General features: G+C 38.2%; 1 protein-coding gene across 4 annotated transcripts in view; it reads right to left on the bottom strand.

The window, feature by feature from the left end:
* Nucleotides 1-5,547: 5,547 nt before the first annotated feature.
* lsm14ab (LSM14A mRNA processing body assembly factor b) overlaps nt 5,548-20,314 on the bottom strand; it is a 15,421-nt gene continuing 654 nt past the window's right edge. Inside the window, exons 2-11 of one of the 4 annotated variants that reach the window (XM_079873913.1) lie at nt 18,839-19,002; nt 18,628-18,760; nt 16,103-16,195; nt 14,321-14,497; nt 14,158-14,241; nt 13,052-13,246; nt 12,250-12,421; nt 11,740-11,769; nt 8,947-9,190; nt 5,548-7,670 (exon numbers count right to left, since the gene is read on the bottom strand). In XM_079873913.1, the coding sequence (XP_079730039.1) occupies nt 7,647-7,670; nt 8,947-9,190; nt 11,740-11,769; nt 12,250-12,421; nt 13,052-13,246; nt 14,158-14,241; nt 14,321-14,497; nt 16,103-16,195; nt 18,628-18,760; nt 18,839-19,002 (1,316 nt within the window). In that variant the 3' untranslated portion in view covers nt 5,548-7,646. The remainder of the gene's footprint in view (nt 7,671-8,946; nt 9,191-11,739; nt 11,770-12,249; nt 12,422-13,051; nt 13,247-14,157; nt 14,242-14,320; nt 14,498-16,102; nt 16,196-18,627; nt 18,761-18,838; nt 19,003-20,314) is intronic. The other 3 variants (XM_079873914.1, XM_079873915.1, XM_079873916.1) reach the window with 3 other exon arrangements.

The following is a 20,314-nucleotide window of genomic DNA, read 5'->3' as shown; positions in this document are numbered from 1 at the left end:
CCATGTCCAAGAGAGACCATTTCCTCGGATGAGATGGTTTTTATTCGTTATTTAACACTAAACCATGCTATAAACACACACTGACCTCCTCGCGCTTTCATTTTGGCACTTCCAGTTACCGGCATTTTGAATTTGCATATTAGTTAAATATTTAGTTTCCCCCAAAACATTTAGATTTAACATTTAGATTTAGATTTAACATTTAGATTTAGATTTAGATTTAACATTTAGATTTAGATTTAACATTTAGATTTAACATTTAGATTCAACATTTAGATTTAGATTTAACATTTAGATTTAACATTTAGATTTAAATTTAGATTTAACATTTAGATTTAGATTTAACATTTAGATTTAACATTTAGATTTAGATTTAGCATTTAGATTTAACATTTAGATTCAACATTTAGATTTAGATTTAACATTTTCTTCTCTTCCCCCACCTTCTCTTCCCCCACCCTCACAATTCTCATCTCTGGATGTGAATACTTCAACAGATACCTTATGCTCCACACTAACCTCTACTCTAGACAAAATCTGCCCTCTCTCCTCCAGGCCAGCACGCGCTACTCCTTCTAACCCCTGGCTATCTGAGGTTCTTCGTGAACACCGGACCGAACTCAGGGCAGCAGAGAGGAAATGGCGCAAATCAAAAGACTCATCTGACCTGAGTATGTATAAATCTCTCCTCTCTTCCTTTTCTGCTGATGTTCATGCTGCAAAATCTTCATATTTCCACAACAAGATCAACAGCTCCTCCAACACACGACTACTCTTCAAGACATTCAACTCACTCCTCTGTCCACCTCCACCACCACCCTCCTCCTCCTTAACTGCCGACGATTTTGCGAACTTCTTCACCAACAAAACAACAACTATCAGCAGTCAATTCTCAGCTCCACACACACAGGAACCCAGACCGACCCCTTCCACTGCCAATACCCCTCTGTCCTCCTTTTCGCCGCTAACCGAGGAAGAAGTATCTACACTTCTCCTCTCCAGTCACCCTACCACCTGCCCTCTAGACCCCATCCCCTCACACCTTCTACAAGCCATCTCTCCCACACTTCTACCAGCACTCACATCATCAACTCATCCCTCCATACTGGTACCTTCCCTACAGCATTCAAGCAGGCTCGGGTTACTCCACTGCTTAAAAAACCAACACTAAACACATCATCTGTAGAGAATTACAGACCCATCTCTCTCCTACCATTCATTGCAAAAACACTTGAAAGAGCTGTTTTCAACCAAGTAACATCCTTCTTGTCTCTAAACAACCAGCTGGATGTCAACCAATCTGGCTTCAAGAAAGGGCATTCAACTGAGACTGCATTACTGTCGGTCACAGAAGCCCTACGGATTGCAAAAGCTGCTTCCAAATCTTCACTCCTCATTCTCCTTGATCTGTCTGCTGCCTTCGACACCGTGAACCATCAGATCCTCATGTCCAGCCTCTCATCACTGGGCATCACAGGAACTTCACTCGACTGGTTTGAATCCTATCTCACAGGTAGGTCCTTCAAAGTCGCATGGAGAGGCGAGGTATCCAGAGCACATCAACTGACCACAGGGGTTCCCCAGGGTTCAGTTCTTGGTCCCCTCCTCTTCTCCATCTACACTACATCACTGGGACACATCATACAGGCACACGGTTTTTCCTACCACTGCTATGCTGATGACACACAACTCTTCCTCTCATTTCGACCAGATGATCCCACAGTAGCTGCACGGGTCTCAAGCTGTCTGGCAGACATCTCCACATGGATGAAGGAACATCACCTGCAGCTCAACCTGGCAAAGACTGAGCTGCTCGTCCTCCCTGCCAATCCGTCTCTACAGCACGACTTCACCATCCAGCTTGATTCATCATCAATCACCCCATCAAGGTCGGTCAGAAATCTGGGAGTAACGTTTGATGACCAGCTGACCTTCACAGATCACATTTCAAAGACAGCTCGATCATGCAGGTTTGCACTGCACAACATCAGGAAGATCAGGCCTTTCCTAACTGAGCACGCAACACAACTCCTCGTCCAGGCCCTGGTCATTTCTAGGCTTGACTACTGCAATGCTCTTCTGGCCGGACTTCCAGCATGTGCAACCAAACCTCTTCAGATGATCCAGAATGCTGCAGCTCGTCTTGTCTTCAACGAGCCCAAGAGGGCCCACGTCACTCCTCTGTTAATCTCTCTGCACTGGCTACCTCTCGCTGCTCGCATCAAGTTCAAGGCATTGACGCTTGCTTACAGATCTATCACAGGCTCAGCTCCCTCCTACTTTCACTCACTCCTACGAGCCTACATCCCTACCAGACGCCTACGATCGATCAACGAGCGACGTCTCGTGGTTCCATCACAGAAAGCCACAAAATCACTTTCCAGATCATTCTCATTCACAGTTCCATGCTGGTGGAACACTCTCCCCACCCTCATCCGGAATGCAGAATCCCTGACAACATTCAAAAAACAGCTGAAAACCCATCTCTTCCGTGAGCACCTAAACTCATAATAAAAAAAAAAAAAAAACTTTTCCCTTTAAAACCTCACTTATCATGCTTATGCTACTCTGAATAATGCCTGAACTTCGTATTTTGAGCACTTCTTGCGTTGTTGTTGTTTTTGCCTCTTCATGATGACTCGCTTAATTTAGTCCTGATTTGTAAGTCGCTTTGGATAAAAGCGTCTGCTAAATGACTAAATGTAAATGTAAATGTAAACATTTAGATTTAGCATTTAGATTTAACATTTAGATTTAGATTTAGATTTAGATTTAACATTTAACATTTAGATTTAGCATTTAGATTTAGATTTAACATTTAACATTTAGATTTAGCATTTAGATTTAGATTTAACATTTAACATTTAGATTTAGATTTAGCATTTAGATTTAACATTTAACATTTAGGTGTAACATTTAATATTTAGATTTAACTATTTAAAATATCTCTAAGTTGACAAATATTGTTGTAAATGTGCTAAAAAGTGACCGTCAAAAATTCATACCAGTTTTTTAAACATTGTTTGAAGCTAAATGTGACAAAACGTTGCTGTTATTTTCAGCGTGAGCCGCTTTACAAACGGCGCCCCATAATAAGATGCCTCCCATTTTATGTAAAACAACAGAATTGAACAATGATTTTTTATTTATAGGTCCCCCTACACATGTAGTAGCCTAAGTGTAAAAAAAAAAAAAAGTGGAAATGTTTTTTAGTTTTTTTAATATATGTCAAGGACATAAAAAGTACCATAGTTGGAGAATCACTCACATGTGTCTCAACTGTCCTCCGCCGACCACCTCACACATTTCTCTATTTTGACACAATACAATGAAATATGCCAGTTTTTAGGGCACAGAATATGTTTGTGATGATACCAGTTACGTTTAACAGTCATATAGGGATAATAAGCTATTCACTGTGGAGAGTGCATGGTGAAGTGTAGGCTACATAAGAAAAAAAAACTTTTCCCGATATCTTTGGATCGGGGTCGTTCCGTTGTTCAAATTTCCCACGATCAAAGAGGACACTAATACGCATGTGCGCACGCAAGTTTTAAGGCGTCTCAACTGTACACGTCTCGCTACCTTAAAATATGTGAAGCAACATATTTCTAGTTTGACCCCTCAGCAACTGTTTTTGAATCAGGGTATTTCATCTAAATATATTTTTAAAAGAACATTAACCATTGTGCATCCTTATGGAAATTAGTGTCTTTTTCAGTGTTTTTTATTTTATTTATTTTTTTACATTTTGCCAGTGTTAATGCCAATTTCATAATTTTTGGCACAGGTGTGTATTTGTATTGGATTTTTACTATTTCACCCCCACTTCCTTAAAGCACTAGGTACACAAAATAGTTCCTCTCAGGACCTTTAAATGTCCCAATTGAAACCCATTAAAACTGCGATTTTTAATCCCAGGGCCATTTAACTATAAAATGATGCAATCTTTGTTCAGAGGCTTTCATTCTGTTGGCAAGGCTTCAAAATTAGATTTTTTTTTTACTAATTTTAACCAGATGCTGCCAATTTTTCAGGTTTGGCCTATAAATCAAATACTCGCTTTATTGCTGTTTTCTGCTTCTGCATATTATAGAGCCAAATGGATAAATTATGCAGTGATAATTGTGTGGGTGTGTTGGTAAGGATGTTATAGTGTGGTTTGTATGTGTGTAATAAAATAAAATTGTGTGTGTGCTTCTATTGGAGAGAGAAAACTGCAAATCACAAATCCAACCACTGTACACCAGCGGAGCTTTGCTGGCATCTAATAGGGGAAATTTGGGACTGCGCCAAACAAAATCTATGAATCTATTAATATCTATATAAAATACATTAACCTCAAATTTGGACCAGCTGTTTAGATTTATGGCTTTAATTTTATAGCAGTTTTAGAGTTAAAAATGTTTAACAAAATATATATTTTATATAAAATACTGTTCATAAACCTGTATAACTTTTCAAAAGTTTTTTTTTTTTTTTTTTTTTACTTCAACAATAATCTCCCAAGGGTCTTTAAAATGAGACCAAACTTAAGTTTGTGCTCCTAAACTTCACATTTTTATGACAGTTTTTTGACAGACATTTTTGTCCACTATAGACCTATTATTACAGTTCCACTATTACAGGGTGTAATTCTCATCCCGGCCACTAGAGGTGACGGTGAGAATGCTGGAGAGAAGAAGGTGTTGGGGAAAGTCAAAGCCAAAGGTGTTAAAGGGAGATGGTGATTTAACTGTTTTGGGCCTCCATTACTGACCTGTACACAATGTTAAATGAATTTATTTTATGATTGACTTGTGATGTTTTGACATATTGCTAAACTTTGAGTATTAATATGCTCTTTGTAAGAGAGAATGTAGTAAACGCCTGCAGGAATGAGTAAGGTGGATACATGGAGAAATGACTGAAAGGACTGTGGGTGAAAGTGGATACTGATTTCCCCCCATGCATCATTGTGGATTGATGCTGTTGCTTGGACTCAGACTTCTCTCACGATTTCCCTCAGAGACTTGGCCCATGTCTTTCATGCACCTTTGGACCCTAACAGATAAGTTATGCTTCAATGTGATTGTCTAAGTGATGTTATCCATGGAATTAAGTGGTATTTAAACGAATGGGTAATATTTGAATACTGATATTGTGTCCATCTGAGATTGAAACAAGCTGCTTATCATTGTCAAAGTATAGTTTATTTTGTTTCCTTTTTCAATGTTTTGTTAATTCGTATGGCTATTTTTGATGGGGATTTTCATTTTCACTGTGCAAGCAATATAAAATAAGTCAGATGGTTCCCTCATACTGAAGATTCTGGTGTGATTTGTAACAGACAATTTTCAATAGGTAGAACCCCTTTCTTTTGTGTAGCCCTTTACCTGTATAGAGTGGAGGTGATTACACTGTCTAACTTTTTTTTTTTAATTGATGCACAAAGGGTTAAAATAATCTAACAATAAAAATGCTATTATTGCACATGCGACTAATTGTTATCGTTTACAGAAATGTTTATTGATAAAAAAAGCAAGGACACACACACACACACACGGACAGGATACTGAACAACTATTTCTTTATTTCTCTTGATTAAAAACCTTAGTTTGCCCCCGTCTGAAGCCCTCTACGAGCACACCATGAACAACTGCTTTAATTCAGAAAAACAGAAACAAAATCATAAACTTGCCAATCAAATTCCTCCAGAGGACTGACCACAGTAATCACATCAAGCTTCTGCACGGCTGTCCAGTTTAAACTCTCGACTTCATGGCGATATCAGGCCTGAGGATTCGTTTCACATCTCAGCACCAATATCTGTGGTTCGCTCAGAGGTTTCCCATCATGCCCTGGTCTGAGCGATGGGTCAGACTGCGTATCTCTAGCTGCCTGCGGGACATCTCTGCAGTTCGTAGTGCTTTTTAAAGGGAGCGGTTTATAGCTAACACAAGTAGAGACGGCAAACTCTGGGGACAGACATGAGAACAATAATGCAGAACCAGCTGAGAGAGAGCACTTCTCCTCCAAATGTTATCCGTAATTCGGTCTTTGGATCTCTGAAACACAAATTAAAAATATGAAGCACACCAAAAACAACAATGACCTCCCATCTAACAGTGCAGGAACTAGTGCTTCAGTGACATTCAGAGGAGATCGCCGGGTAAACAAACTTCACTCCATTAACAGAGCAATAAACAGCTGGTACCTGAAATAACACATTAACATACACGTGTATCAAACAGAACTATTCACAATAGAGGGGTTTATGGACTTATTATGGACACTTATTTCAGGTGAAACTCGCCGCCTGTTCAGACTGAGCATGGAAACATGTCGTAAAGGTTTTTACACGATGCGTCAGTCGTTTTATCCTGTTTATAAGTTGCTGGAATACTGCAAAATGGGAACGTCCCCGATTGACGAACATCTGTTTTAAACTAAACTAAAATAATCCCTCCACAATTCATCCAAACAATCACGTTTACGATCCGAGACTTGATTCATCTGGTATAAGAGCATTATGAAATGACATCGAATTTAGCCTTCGCATCATGTGTGCCGTGTGAAACTCTATGGCGGCGTTGTCTTTAAAGAGCACATGAACGCAATTTCAAAACATCCAATCGGATTCTTAAAGGGTTTCAGGATCTTTCCAGAAGATCTCGGCATTAAACGGTGATGGGGCTCGTCGTTAAAGAGGTTCGAGTTGAGTTTATATCAAAAAGCCCTCTTGGAAATGTACATAATTGACATCAAAAGGCAAGAATAACTGGCACTCAAATATTAAAAATACATTTTGAAGACAGGAACAGCAGTCTGATCCAGCAGGGAGAACGCGACCGCCTGCATAGAGAGGACTTCAGGACAAAATCGTCTAAAAGAAAGAGTTGAATTCATCGATACATTCAATCATGAACCAGTTTTTGTGAGTTGACCTACAGCTAGACAATGGCGTCTGACGTTAACGGTAGAATGCAGCAAAGAAACAAACGGCTTGACCAGATTATCCATAAACTAAAAAAGTGATTACAAAACCTAGTACTACAAACCATGTCAATCTATGAACTGAAGCAAAGCACCTGCGTTTAACAGACGGATGAGCGAGTCGAACTGAAAGTGTGTTTTGTTTGGGTGGCGGAGCTCGGACACGAACTCCACAGCCTCGACACTGGGTGTCAGTGCTTCGAGAGACAGAGAACAGATCCAAAAAAATAAAAATATAAAAGGAAATCATAACATAATAAAGCTATTTGACTGAGGAGCGCTCACAGTATCAGCGGGGTTCTGTACACCTAACAGAATAATATCAAATACCATCCTCTGTTTATTACCAAAGGAACTAAAGGTTGATGCAAAAATACCAGATAATAATAATAATCATCATCATCATTCAATGGAAGTTACGGCATTTTGTACACAAACTCTCCCCTCCGAACATATGGAACGCAGATCAGAAGATCATCAAATGTTTTTTTTTTCTTTTTCTAAAAAAGGAAGAAAGGAGAGAAACTCAAAGCTGCGTGTCCAGCTGAAGGCAGGCGTCCCTGCGCTGGTGTTAGACAGAGGCGTTCCCGTTAGTCAGGAGTCAAAGCGGTAATCTAGACGTGATGATCGGAGATTCTTGGCTGTTCGGATGATCTGGTCGTCATGTTGGACTACGCCGACACTTTGTTCTCCTTCTGAAACAAACGTGGACAAAACAGAACAAAGGCAAACATTAGAAAAGCACTTTATTTTACAGTTCTTAAAGTCTACTTATCATAGCAATAACAATAACTGAGTTATTCTAAACCTAACCATAACCCGTGACTTGTATTACCAGTACTTTATGAAATTAGTTTGACTTTTTCCCAAATTCAGTCTTATTTATATTGTGTGATATTATACAGTAAATTCAATTTTTACGACTGGATTCCAGGATTCTGTCAATGAAATCTGTAGGGCCCTAATAGATGAACTAGTATTAGTAATATTTCAGATATATATTTAATAAATTCTGCTCTTATTTCATTGGTGTAGAAAAAGAGCTTTCAAACTTTTTAATTTTGTGGGAAAATCTCCAATAGTCCAATATCAGGCAAATAAGACAAAATGCCAAACTCTAAATGGCTGATACTAGAGATCGACCGATGATCAGGTTTACTGATATTTAAGATTTTTTTCATAATCGGATATTGGTTTTGTAATATCGGATTCACCACTAAATGTGGGCATCTTGAGAATTGCGAGTGGTGCACTAAGGTAAAATAACTTGCCTTCCTAATTAATAAACTATTAGTGCACAGCCATTAATGCACAAATTAGATGTTACATAAAAGACACTTTAGTGACATTTGGACTCTTTCAAATGATGCATCTCTACATCAATAAATTAATGATTTTTTTATTTGTTTTTTATTTAAATAGTTATTATAGTTATTAAATAGTCTGAAAGAGTACAACTGTCACCGTTTTGTTTTGTATGCAAGGAAAGAGTGATATTACAGTATTGACAAAAGTGTTCAATAAACCATCGTTCAGTTCTGTTCTGTTGTTATTATAGTGTCAAAAAAAGAAATAATACAATAAATAAATATTGGTTCTGCAATAATCACAACAATTTAGTATTATTTATATGCCATTACAATATTTATTGATACTTTAAATTAGCTTTCATTTTGATATTATTAGTTTTCATTTAATTTTACTTTAAATTTTAGTAAAAGTGTTATCTGCTTTGGTAAATTGTTTAAAAAAATTCTATATTGCTTCAATTCATTTGATCATCTTAGTTTAGTACTCAAACTTATTTCAGTTAGTTGCCAAGGCACATTTTGTTCATCTAATATTTAAATTTTATTTTAGCTATATTTCAATTGCCAACAGTGTTTTCAGTTAAAAATAACACTGCAACGCATCATGCATCTCTAATATTTATGTTTGGTCCATTACTGGGGTAAAAGAGGAAGTACTAACCCTGTACTCAAAGTCTGCAAACTCCCGTCCTCCTCTGCCGCCTCTGAAGCCGCCCCTGAACCCGCCTCCGCCCCCGCGGGAGGGCATGAACGAGCCCCTGCTAGCCGCGCGCCCGCGCCCCCCGCGGAAGCCCATGCCGCCGCCTCTGCCACGGAAACCCCCGCGCCCGCGGTTGTGACGCAGTGGAATACCGAACGTCTCCGCGTTCATCCTCCTCTCCTCCGCCCAGGTCTGCCTCCGTTCCCTGAAGAGAAGGAATGAAAAACACATCAGACTGCAATTCAACACAGTGGGCCCTATCATACACCCGGTGCAAAGCAGCGCCAGGCGCGACGCAAGTGTTTTTTGCTAGTTTCAGCCTGACGCAGTTATCATTTTCACGTCCTGCGCCACATTGTTTAAATAGCAAATGAATTTGCGCCCATCTGTGCAGCCATGAGTTCTGCCGCATTTTTGGCGCGTTGCTATTTTGAGGAACTGAAATAGACTGAGCCATTGACCAACTGAAACCTGGTCTAAAGTCAATGGCGCTGTTTTTTTTTTTTTTTGTTATTTAAAGAGCGCGTTAGTAATATGCGCCTACAGGCGGGTCCCGAACGTGCGTACACTATGTCCCGTAGATGGTCTGCTTGCACGCTTTAACCTCACGCACGAGCAGATCCATTTCCGCAAGCGCATCTGGCTTTTAAAGGGAATGGGAGATGAGACTCTGATTGGTTTATTGCACGTTGCGCCCAAAACACACCCATTACTCATTAAGAGAATAGGGACAACCCTTTTAGACCATGCGCCGGGAGCGCCAACCATTTGTCCCGTTGTTAAACTAGCAACAGTGGATTCAGACACGCACTAAGTGAACTTGCGGCGTGCGCTTTAGACCATACGCTTATATCCTTAAAATAGGGCCCAGTGTGAAAAAAAATCCACTTTTGGCAGGCGGCCTGTCTAATCTGCAACATGTTTACACGACATTCATCTCAGCGCTGGAATACACCACACAACTTCACATATGGACAGATTTAAAACACTAACCCTCGGTTTCACAAACAAGGCTTAAGATAGCCCGACTAAAATGTGTTTCAGCTGTTTTAACTGAAAGCAACTTGCATATTTATAAAAGCTACTTAGATGACCTTATTGAACTAAGGCTTAATCTAAGCCCTGTCTGTGAAATCGGGCCTAAGAATCATACACTAAACGACTGAGGATTATAAGGGACTTTCAAACCAGAGGAACAGTTTTATAGTGCCTATAACTATAACCATTTTCGCACCGCAAGATTTGGGAAGGATTTTAGTTATTTTGGAGGGACAAAATTAACTCCTACATTGATTGGCTGAACGCATGCCAACCTAAACACTGGCACAAGCCATTTTTAAAAAGTCGTGTAAACACACAGTTTACATATACTTACTCCATTAACATGTAAAACACGGATAAGACATAAACATATAGAAAGCTAATGTTAACGGCATTTACCTGATAAGGCCTTTGTCTGCGGTGTTGTTCTTTTCTCAGCCTCGATGAAATTAAGCACTGCAAGTTGTCATAGATTTCGTCTCTTGGCCCTGCTTTTTGCTCTTTCAATCGCATAACTATATGTTTATATTCCATCTCCGTTATTATGACAAAAACACAGCTCCGCTCACAGTGTCCTCCATCCTCTAGATGCTGAATGCCACGCTTAAATTACATAGTTGTCACTTCAGAGTTCATACTGGCGGTGCGAATGCAACCAGGAAAATATAATTATGGCAAATTAATGGCTAGTTCCTATAACTGAGTTCCTATAACCACCTGATGCGAACGCCCATATACACTACCAGACTTTCAACTGGTTCTGAACACAACAAACTCACACAGAAACACACAAGACATTACTAGGAGACGCGTGAGAAACGAGACAAACATGGATCTGCAGAACATGACCACCGTAGTTGTTGTATTAACTTATTAAAGTAAAAACGACGCGGTCAGTATAGACTCACAGTATAGATTACAAAGGGAGTTAGAGGTGAGTGGCGCAGTCAGTTGTTTTATCTGTGCTGATGACTCAAATACTGAGGCTAATTTGTTCAGCGTGTTCTGTTCATTTACTTTTCTATTGTTATTGTATTTTATCGCAACACTAAAGGACAGATAAAGATAAAGGAAATAGATAAAGGACAGCTTTGGTTTCAATAGCGAAGCGTCATTCACTATGATATTCGTTCTAAAATTGGCTGGAAATATCAAATATGTTTTGATATCATAGTCTGAAGCTAAAAAAAGCCTGTGCCCATCATTACACACATTTTCTGTGAAATCTTTCAACTCCGACTGCTTAAAATCTGAAGACTGGCGCAGACTTTCAGCAACTATTGTCAACTCATCCACACTAAAAAACTGAGCTGAATTCATGTAGTGTATTCCAGTCTGCTACAGAAAATAGCTGCTGTATAAGATGTCAAGGACAAATTTGCAACAGGCAGGATTTATCGTATGAGTGCACAACAAAATGTGTAGTAGGCTAATCATTTAACATGCCACCTGAAAACACAAATTGACATTTTTGATTTGCCCATTTGTTATATATCATTTGATCAGGGCTTCAACACATTGACCAATTAATTTAAATGATTTTAACTGTTTGTAAAAGTGGATATTTTTACTCACACTCACAGTAATTTCTAGCTGAATAAAAAATCTTGCATGACAACATGTGAATTTGGGTAGTCTGAATCATAAGCATGGCTTCATAAAAACATAAAAACATTTATATGTATATAAATATAAAAGACTCCAAATATATACCTTCCAAAAGCACCTCCTGATTTCTCCTTTCTAGAAAGACAGAAGAGTGCATGTCTGTTAGAGGATTCATTCACAGTTATTTGTAAACTTTAAAACAACAAATTACTACATTGAATCCATAGTGACTAAATCACTCAAAGCATTTACACCCTGTTCGAAACAGGTGAGACATGACAAAGCATCAACAATTAACATCTTTCACTCAGACTGTTAAAAAGACATTTTGATACAAAACTGGACTACTGCAACTAATTTCGAGGAAATAACAGGACTTAAATACTGACTTAAACACTGTAGTGAGGTCATGTGACTAATGTAGCGCACTACTGTTTGAAACACCTATGCTGGGTCCGAAATCAAATTCTTCCCTAATATAGAGTATGTGAAAAACAGTACAAATACAAAAAATAAACATGAACTCAATATCTCCAAATGAATCGATATCAGATCGAGAGCTTGTGAACTGATATCAAAGCCCTTAATGCCCATCGTAAAGAGCTGAGATCTGACCTGGTGTCGTCACAGGAGATGTTGTCGAAAAACGACTTGGATTTGTCATAGTAACAGTTGGGTCCCAGTGGATCCTCCTCGTCAGCGTTGCCTTCACTGTTATGGGTCTCCACACCCGAATCGGTCTTCTCCTCCCCGTTCAGAGTCTTCTCCGATTTCTCACTCTTCTCATCTGCAGTGCAAAGTGACATTATAACTCTCATCTGACAATAAACAGTCAGTAAAAAAAAAAAATCACCCTTATGAAAAAAACATCACAAAACCTGTTAACAACATATTTCAGCATATAAACAAAAAATAATTAAAATTACATTTTGTTTTAAACCCTCAAAGCACAATAGCCATGTTTCCATCCACCAATTTTTATGCGCATTTTCGGATATTGCATAAACATTTTTGGTTACACCTTATTTTAAGGTGTCATTGTTACAGTGTAATTATATATGTAAGTACTGAGTAATATTAAGTAACTACATGTACTTACTATAGGGTTAGGGTAGGACTAGGGTTTTGGTTGAGGGTTAGTTGCATGTAATTATGCATAATTTACTGTTATTACTATAGTAAATACATGTAACATGTAACAAGGACACTGTAAAATAAAGTGTTACCAAAAATTTTTTATGATGAGCATAAACTATCGCTGGTTTACAAGGAAGTGATGATTTTGTTCTCTTTGACTCACTGGATGGGAACATTGCTTTATTTGCAAATGTTTTATGCGATATTCCAATTTTCCACATAAATTCGCAACTTTGGATGGAAACACAGCTATGCATGTTTGTGTTTTCCGTAACTGTACCTTTAATCTTGAGTTTGCTTTGGAACTCGCGGTCGATCTCTTCCTTATTGAATTGGGCGTTGGCACTCTCAAAGTCAAAGTCCTTCTCAAATTTCATTGGTCCGTCTCTACGCCCGTTAAATCTGCCCCGCCCACGCTGGCCGCCGCCCCCTCCGCCACCACTGCCCCGCCCCCTTCTCATTGGAGGAGCGCCACCTGAAGGGAGAAACAACCATTACACACATGATGCTTACGGCCCTGATCGTGATGATGTACAGTAGGGGCCAAAAGTGATGCAGAGTCATTAAAAACTTTCAATGCTGGTCAACCAAGTTATATTAAACCATCAAAATATGAGGGAAAAATATTATTTCACAAAAAAGGCAAACTACAACTATGTAGTATGTATCTAACAATGATGCTTAAGGCCCTGATCAATGAAGTACAGTATAATAATAATGAACTTTATTTTCTATAGCGCCTTTAAAAGTTACATCTCAAAGCGCTTCACAAAAACAAGAAAATTTTAAAGAGAAACACAACAAATAAAAGAAAAGCATTCATAAAAGAGAAGTACATTCAAATATACAATACAAATATAAAATGCTGTCAAAAGAGTTCCATGAGTAAATGGTAGTGGCCAAAAGTGATGCAGGGTCATTAAAAACAAATGTATTTGTCACTCTGGACAAGTTCACTTAAACAATCAAAATATGAGGGAAAAATATTGTTTGGCAAAAAACAACTACAGCTACAGGCTTTATCTTACTATGCAAAAAATAAAATGCATAGAAAAACAAAAGGCTCACAGGAAAATACATACATTGAGTACAAGCTAATATTTCGTTGGTTCTCTCATTTTTGCATGTGTTCATAATTTCTTTGTATGATAGCCTGGCCAAAAATTCTGCCCGCACAATTTGGCATGTCTCATTGCGTTATTACAAATAAAACCATTGACTCCAAGCACAACTACACAAATATGCTTAGATAATCTTTAAAACTTTTTTTTTTTTTTTATAATACTTGAAAATAAAGGGTGAAGGTGTCAATTTTCATAGGCCAGACATCACTTTTGGACAGTACTGTATTTGCAAATGCAGAAGAGACGTTTTAAAGTGACTCACCGCCAGACTGGCGTTTGATTGGGTCTTTGTTATCAGGCCTGTTTGAATCCGATTCTGGCCGAGGAATCTTCTGGACATCAGACGCTGTAGATGAACAAAAGATATCACAATTACAATTCAATGATATCTGTACATAAATTTCCAGCTCTGATCTGATTCTCACCTTTTTGCTCCTGGTTTTCCGCAGATTTCTGTGTGTTGAGGGCCGGTCGGGCGGCTCCAGCGCTCCTCTGACTCCCTGAACTGGTGGACACCGCAGGGGGAGCGACCGGGGCCGTCTGCACCGAATGCTCCTTGGTCGGGGTCTTCCTCGAGTGCTCTAAAGATGGGCTGGAACGACCTGAAAAAGACGACTCACAAAATGTACAACGGACCAAAAAAACAAACAATTTTTTGCATTGGTTTTGGAACCGGGTGCGTTTTCTCCCTTGGTTCGGTTCGTTTAGGGATACGTGAACGAGGCAATCGCGTTCGGATCAGCACCAAAACAACCGCTCCGAGATTGCCTGAATGCGGTGGTCTCGGCCCGATTGCAAACAAACTTAAGTTCGCTTGAGGTGTGAAAGCAATCCGACCCAACGGACCAAATGGTATTATTATTCATAACGGAAAACATGTTATATAAAAAGCAGTAGTGTCTGATTCTGTGAGTGAGCACATTAGTTATCACAGTTAAAAAAAGCTCATGGAGCGAACCGGTCAATCATCTTGATGGATGACGCAGAGGAAATTCTGACCAATAAGAGGACAGTTCGCATGAGACTTGCATTAACACACTTTGGCAACACAGGTTGCCTTGTGAAAGCGAACCGAACCAAGAAAATGCAACATTGTAACATATTAAGTCCCCGTTTCGGAACAAAACAAACGATCTATAGGTGTGAAAATGCCCTTAGATGACGGAAACACCAGTTCTCTGTATCATTTCATGCGGTGGATGTTAATTAAAAACGCATTCCTCAGGTCTTTTACGACCCAGGACGTCATTTACAATCCTCTCCTTCATTCATTCTTTATTAGAAGTTAGATCTCATCCTTCTTATTATTCCTCAATCATTGTATATTACAAGATTTTTTTTTTTATTATAAAAGTGTATAGGGTTGCTAGTGACCCGAATATGTAATAGTGTAAGTATATTTTTTCGGTATATTTCGTAACCTTGAAATGGCTCTGCGATTTATTGTAGAGCAAGTACTGTACACAATCAGATATTAGTGTCACTGTCTTGTTGATGGATCTGGTGGAGAAGCTCAAAATATTGATTTTGATGACTGGTAACGATCAAGAATATGGTTGAGATGGTGAATTTGAGCCAGATGTTGAATGCACTGTCGTTGATGGTAAAAAGCATCAACTCAAATTGAACCCTTCCAAGTTCCAAAATGGTAACAAAATCTGCTTTATTTTATTCTTTTGTAATTGCTTTTAAAATATCAAGAGAGTTTTGTTTATACTAACGTGGCAGTTAAAGGGCTATATGTGTTAGATATAGACCTGGGTCGCTGAAGACCCGAATATATAATAATGATGATTGACGAAACATTCATGCATTTAAGGGTTAAGACAACATGAAATATGCATCATTTGCAATGCATTTAACATCACAGAAACACAACTTTCATCCATTCTGACTGGATTGTGAAAAGTGCCTATGATTTCTATAGTCAATACTGTATTTACTCATTTGTCTGGCATTGCTTATATCAACAGAAGTTCTTGCAATTTAATGAAAAATTAATATTTCTTTTCACAATAAGACCACGATTTATTAAGCATTTTGATTTCATGTTGTCTTTAAAGTCACTAATTGACAGACTGACACTCGACTCGAGTCATAAAACTATCACACGGCAAAGACACATGCTGTAATCCTGCATCATCACGGGCCAAAAGACGAACACACTAAAGCCATTCTGCACACGTTAGCGTCGGCCATCCGGTTACCTTCGGGTTTGTGAGCACTCAGCGAGCGAGAGGTCTGGGACTGAGGGGCAGTAGTGCTCGCCTCGCTACCGAACGCAGGACCTGAGCTCGTTCCTGTGAGGGGAGGAAGTGCACAACTTTAAGTGTGGGCTTTAACACGTCACACACTAGGAGAAAAAACCCTCATGTGAAGGTTATGCAGCAGTCAAACACTCATGCAATCAACCTTTCCATAAGATCCGTTCCTCACTCACTCAAAATATATTCTGTGCATCCTCTCCAGGCAAGTGTGTCATGAAACAACGACTGTATTTTCTGAATATTCCCATCCATTTAAAATTATTCAAACACAGGACTGCAAAGAGTTGAAAATGAGCAATAGCTTGTCTGTTAATGTAAGAGATGGCAACAGTGTAGTAAAGTTTTCAAGAAGGGCCGAATTACTTTTTTTCTCTGGTTTTTGGCATATATTATGTGCTAACACTTTATCTTTTATTCTATTATCTTCATAAAAATTATTTAAAAAGTACACGTACTGCGTTAGATTAAACTGGGAAGGGTCACAGCACTTGCATATTGTTGTCCTATTGTTAGTTTAACTGCTTCTCATTTGTAAGTCGCTTTGGATAATGAATAAATGTAAAACGTAGCCTAATGCACATTTCAGATTAGACTCCTGCTGTTTGAAATACAAGTATGCACTGTATAAATTGTGCATTTATTCACATATGGCCAGTTATCTTGCACTGCTTTTATACCATGTTAGTACCAAAGGCAAAAACAGGACAGTTCAAAATATAAGGACAAACAGTAGACAAAATCTCAAGGCAAGGCACCACAGTTTAATAGTGTAACATTTTTCTGAAAAGTTATGTTTACACATGCAAATCTGTGTATGCAAATCTCCAGAACAGAAAATCCAAAAATTAGATAAAGCCAGGTTCACATTTCTTTATTTTTTGATGACATGTATTGATTTAGTGGAGAAAAAAATTCCACCATGTTTTAGGAATAAAATGTTCCATAAATCAGGAGAATGATTAAACGCCTTCTGTAAAACCTTCACAATAAAGGTGAGAATGAAACCAAGTGCTTGAAGTGGAGATTTCAGACTAATTTTGAGAAAACGGCCTTTAAAAATATGAACTAATTGAAATCTGCCAATTAGATTATGGCAAAAATCATAATCACGGCTATTTTGGTCAATATTTAAATCATGATTATTTAACACGATTAAGTGGGTTATGTGCTCAAAGTCTTATTTCATGATGAATAATTTTAAATGTCAGTGAAATTTCACAATTATCGATACTTCAACAAAAACTAATACTAGCTTAATTCATGCAAGTAAAAAGTCCTCAAAACAGTTACAGAAGACAAGTAAACTATCAGCAATACAATAATTACAAAGAAACTAATTACAAACAAAACAGACAAAAAATACAACAGAACAAAAATTGTAATTAAATAAGCAGTGTTTAGGTTTTTCAGATGTACTTACAGTGGTATTCAGATAGTAATAGCCAACAACAGATATTGAATAAAGCAATCAAATGTAAAATAACACTGCAGTATACATTATTAAACCTACAAACGTTATTCGTTCAAGAGCAGGGAGTGATTTTATCTTTGTCTTTTGTTTGATTAACATTAATAAACAGCAGCAGATTTATTAGTCACTTTAAGAGCTGCATGGGTGCAATCCACTGATACATGCTATACTGTTTACGTTCACTTAAAACATAACTGACTGTGTTTATGAGGATACTTACCAAAACAGCATTTCGACGTGTGTGTGTAGGCTATTAGACAATTTAGGCGCGTACCTGAACAGTGTGTCTTTCGTGACTTAATATCACTGTTTAATATCACACACATCCCGCAGTTTAGCAACAGTAGACTGCATTTTACATTTGGATGTTAAGTTTGGGCTTTTAGGGAGGAACAAGGACGGCACTATAATCCTTTTACCTCGATAATCTTGCTTTCATAATCATTGGAAGCCAAAATAGAAATAGAAAAATCAATTAGGATTAATTGCACAGCCCTACTGTAAATAGATAAATTGGAAAACAATAAACACTTTAATGTTTATTTAGGAAGCGTTCTTTCCATTACTCTTAAAGAGCACAAGTTATTATTCAAAACTGAGAAGAAAAAAAAAGAAAACAAAGAAAAAAGATCCATAGATGAATATCGGCCAAAAAGCTCACAAGATTTATTTTCCAGCTTTTTGGCCGATATTCATCTATGGATCTTTTTTCTTCTTTTTTTTCTTATCTTTGATTTACTTCTGGATCTACGCACCGCAAGAATACATCACTTATCAGTTTGGGACTAATGTTTGGCGCTAGGCCTGTCCATCCCCTTGTTTTATATTATTCAAAACTGACCAGCGCATGGAAAACGAAACAACAGTTTTGCCTGTAGTGTCTTGCCTTAAAGCACCTGATGTTGTTTCGATTTGATATTTGGCAAAAATTCTAAAAATGAACTCTATTTGCACATTAAACCCCTGTAAACAACAAGAGCGAGTGTGAACTCACCACCAGTGACCGCTGCTCCAAACGGCTGGGACACCAGAGGACTGGCGCTGAACTGGTTGTACGGGGCCCGACTGAAGGGGGCGTATGACTGGAAGGAAGGGGCCGAGGGGCCGGCGGTGGATGCCAGAGACGACTGCACACAAACACAAGAACAGCTCAGCATTCACACGGCTTTATGTTCAGCAGAAACCCCTGAATGTGAGCAGCTCACCTGCACGATGGCAGGATCCTGAGGAAGGTTACAGGTGGGTTTGGGCGGCTCGCACACAGTCAGGTCTTTGATGTCACTTCCTCTGAATATGATGTACTCAAAGACATCATCTCGAGGGGGGATCGGCCTGTCCGTGGGGCGATCCTCAGTGCCGAAGGACTTCACTGGAAGAGAAAGGAAAATGTTCAAATTCACACACACACAAAAAAAAAAGCAATATGTGAGCCTGGACCACAAAACCAGTCACAACAGTAAACATTTTTTAAATTGATATATACACATCAGATGAAAGCTTTCCATTGATGTATGGATTGTTAGGATCGGACAATATTTGGCTCGAGAAGATACAACTATTGAACATCTGGAATCTGAGGGTGCAAAAAAATATTGAAAATTGAAAATCGAAATATTGAGAAAATCTCCTTTAAAGTTGTGCATTTATGTTGGCGATTGTGCTGCATTCACTCACAAAAATAAATGTTTAATATCTTTACGATAGGAAATTCACAAAATATCTTCATGGAACATGATCTTTACTTAATATCCTCATGATTTTTGGCATAAAAGAAAAACTGATAATTTTGACCCATACAATGTATTGTTGGCTATTGCCACAGATAAACCTGTGCGACTCGTGACTGGTGACGTGATCCAGGGTCACATATATCATATATTTTTTCAACCACTCCCTGTCTTCCTCCAGGTCCTGTAGCCAAGTGCTGTCGTGTGTATGTTTACTTTGCATTTGTAATGTGTATAACTGATTTAGGCCTGATCGAACTCAGAAAAGTGCTGTTTTCAGTGTTAGTGTATTCAACCTCTCTCATATCCTCCTGGGACCCAGGAATAGACTTCGGTCCACACAGTAGAGGAACATTATATTGTAGTGAATTTCTCTGACAACACACATGTAACAGTTTTAAGTCTAAATGTCCTGTAAAGAGCACGGTCAGGGCTTTTCAGATACCAAATGTTTGGAGGTTTCACCATAACAACTTCTCCTTGGTCTTTAAACACGACTGACATTAAATTACTGATCAAATTTAGCACTCATATGGAAATATTATCATATTTTGAAATTATCATAATTTAAAACGGACTAATTTTCAAATTGTTTGTCATAAATAAACATCTAAGGTAAATGTTATGTTTTTTTAAATCAAAATATGACTAGAAAACAGGACACCAGGACTTAAATCATATTTATAACACAACAACTATTACGAAAATGTCACAATTATTACTCCCATTATTACTCTTCTTAATGTGCCACAAGATCACATTATTATGCAAATTAGATACAGTGTCTAGTTACCCTGTATTGAATAGGACTACCCATTTATGGCCATTTTATAGTATTATAGTTATATAGTATAATGACATGTAAATTCATTCCGTTACATCTTTCATAACATAGTTGATAATCGTCTTTATAGAAAGTTTGGTTTAAAAATAATCCTGAAACCTAAAAATTGA

This window comes from Squalius cephalus, assembly GCF_949319135.1.
Source record: "Squalius cephalus genome assembly, chromosome: 6".
In the NCBI taxonomy this organism is placed as follows: Eukaryota; Metazoa; Chordata; class Actinopteri; order Cypriniformes; family Leuciscidae; genus Squalius; species Squalius cephalus.
The sequence above is the reverse complement of the archived record's forward strand: the minus strand, read 5'-3'. Positions and strand labels throughout refer to the sequence as shown.